The sequence below is a fragment of the Elephantulus edwardii genome, unplaced genomic scaffold (assembly GCF_000299155.1).
Source record: "Elephantulus edwardii isolate Elephantulus edwardi_28Jun2011 unplaced genomic scaffold, EleEdw1.0 scaffold00135, whole genome shotgun sequence".
Lineage (NCBI taxonomy): Eukaryota > Metazoa > Chordata > Mammalia > Macroscelidea > Macroscelididae > Elephantulus > Elephantulus edwardii.
In genome coordinates, this window is record NW_006399885.1 from 1,771,969 (window position 1) to 1,774,615 (window position 2,647).

Consider the following 2,647-nt stretch of genomic DNA (forward strand, 5'->3'; position numbering starts at 1 on the left):
GTAGGATATGATATATCTATGCCTTTTTTTTTTGGCAGACTTTCTTCCTCTCACCTTCCATCACCTTTAAACTCAGTTTAAACCCTGAATCAGCATATAAAGAACTGCTAGGTTTTTAGGTTCCTTATATAAGCAAAGGTTAACTGTATATCTCAACTCGTGTCTTTCGGATAGTCGATAAGATGTAACACAACGACTGATGTAATGGGCCATTATATCAAGACAAAAGTCATGATAATGGCACAGGATAGGGCAGGCTTCCAGTCTGTTGATTACAGGGTCACTATAAGTCACAGTCAACTTGATGGCATCTAACAACATAAGAAGGCCTGATAGGCAGTCCTTGCCCATGTGATTTCCTGCCCATGAAAACCTCCTGGAGGGTCACCTATGAATCAGTTCTGACTTGACAATACCTAACACAACAACAACAACCCACGGTCTATATGGCCTGCTTTGGACTCTTACCTTACAATACTGCTCATTCCTATAGATAGCTCACTTATTCCTTTTGGATAACAAATTTGATCACAGATTTTAGGAAAGTAGGAACAACAGCAAAGCCTAAGGGTTGTATTATGCCCTTGTTAATTTTGACAGTCAGCTTTGCATTCTATTCCATTTGAAGTGATATTGCCTGTTCTTAACACCTGTCTTCCTGCTGCTCTAGCGCATCAAGTCTGGCCGAGATGGCAGCGGGGGCTCACGAGGCAGACGGGAGGGAAGTGCCGGAAGTGGTGAGTAGTCCTGAGCCCCTCCTGGGCTTCCAGAAAGAACCTAAAAGTTACCCATGAGTGCCCTTTATCTGTTCCTTCGTTTGCTAAGGACACAGTAAAACCTCACGTACTCTAATTAATTTGGTGAGCAGTTTTCAGTCTGATCTGTAAATGAGTATTAATAGATGTGTGATTTTTCTTTCTTAAATAAGAAGTTTCTGCCAATCAGTTAATAAGCGCGCCTGCATGGAGGGTATTATGATAGGTAACATTCTAATGAGGTTTTACTCTGTTAACATTTTCCAATTTTCACCTAAGGACATACTGTGAGAAGTAGGATGATCTTAAAGAATGAGAACAGTCAGGTTTACAAAGAGAATGAATTCTTCTTTGAGGGTTAGCAGGAACTGGACAGAAGGAGGAGGAGAAGGAAAGTGGTCATCAGATAGTGGACACACAGTAGGTTGGGTGAAGGGAAAGTTAAAAAAAATCCCAACTCCTCCTACTTGTAGTATAGAAATAGGGCCAGTCTGGGCATTGGGGGACACGGCCCTAGGCCCACTTCTAATTGAGTGACTGTGTCATTAGTCAACCACTTTGCCATTTAAGTGCTGTAGACAGCGGAGAATCCATAAAGTCCCATACATCTCTAAACCTACTTACCTCTGCAACTTGTGACGTACTTATTACAAAGGTTTATTAGGTTCTCCACCCCTTTCTTCCCCCATCAACAAAATCCACCTTCATGGGATGTTGTTGTTGTTAAGTGCCATCGAGTTGTAGGCAACTCATAGAGAACCTATGAAGGAAAGTCCTCAACACTTGCTTGACTTTCATCCTCTCTCCAGGTTCATAGGGTTTCTGGAGGCAAGCTATCACGGAAGTGGATGCTACTCCTGCTTCCAAGCTTGTTTTAATCGGGGAGCTCCACCAAACACTGTCCACCATGGGTAACCATTAATGCATCAGTGTCACAGGCTTCATGGGATAAAAATAGAAATTAAATACAATAGGAATATCATGGTTTTGAAGGTCATTGGAACCTTTACATCAGGATCTGTGAGGATACTTCCCATCCCTCATAATGACTTCAGCCCCCTCACATATGTCTGACCCAGGTCCTACCTGCATCTCCTTTGTATGCTGTGATCTAGGAATGAGAACAAAGGAAAGCTGTGACTCCTAGTTTTGAGGGGCCTTTTTCATTCACTCACAGACATTTCTGGCTGCATGACATACACCAGACACTATACCCAAAAAACATGAATATGAAGATGACATGAGCACAGTCCCTGTGCTCAATCTATTTAGAATTTAATTTCTAATGCTTCTGTCAGTGACAGAGAAATGCACACGTGTCATTGCATTTCCTGGGGACAGAAACTGCAGTTGAGACAGACCCTTTTTGGATTTATCTTCTGAGATCAGATGAGATTGAGTGTATTGAGGGAGGTATGACCATAGGATCCTTTTTTAATTTAGCAATGCTTTGTGAATATGCATAAGCAGTTACAACCTCCAGTGGCATCTAGTTCTAGCCAAACCATCTAATTTTCCAGGGATCAGCTCACCTCATCCAGCTGACCCTCAGTGGCCTGGCTTCTTTACCCTCAGGCCACAGGAGCCCTGAGCCAGAGCTTGAGAAATTAGTAGAATTATTAAACCTCAATTTTCCCATCAATGAGTAGCAATTTTCTGTCTCTTCAGCCCTCCATGCTGAGTTCTACTGTTCCCTTGTTATTGCTGTCATGTGTCATCTAGGTTGGATTTAGCTGAGTCTTTTTTAAAAAATAATTTTAATAAGCATTTACAGAGATTTTGGATTTCCATGTATTCATTGCTGCACTTCTCTCCCCACCCAGCCCTGCCCCTCTCCCCCAGTTCGCTCCTCTCTTTCAAAAGTAAAAGAAACACATCTTACCTGGTACACA

The 2,647-nt window shown here is 42.2% G+C and overlaps 1 protein-coding gene across 1 annotated transcript in view; it reads left to right on the top strand.

Moving 5' to 3' along the window:
* IFT88 (intraflagellar transport 88 homolog (Chlamydomonas)) overlaps nt 1–2,647 on the top strand; it is a 143,577-nt gene that overhangs the window by 113,462 nt on the left and 27,468 nt on the right. Inside the window, exon 23 of the mRNA XM_006894098.1 lies at nt 671–737. Within this exon, the coding sequence (XP_006894160.1) occupies nt 671–737 (67 nt within the window). The remainder of the gene's footprint in view (nt 1–670; nt 738–2,647) is intronic.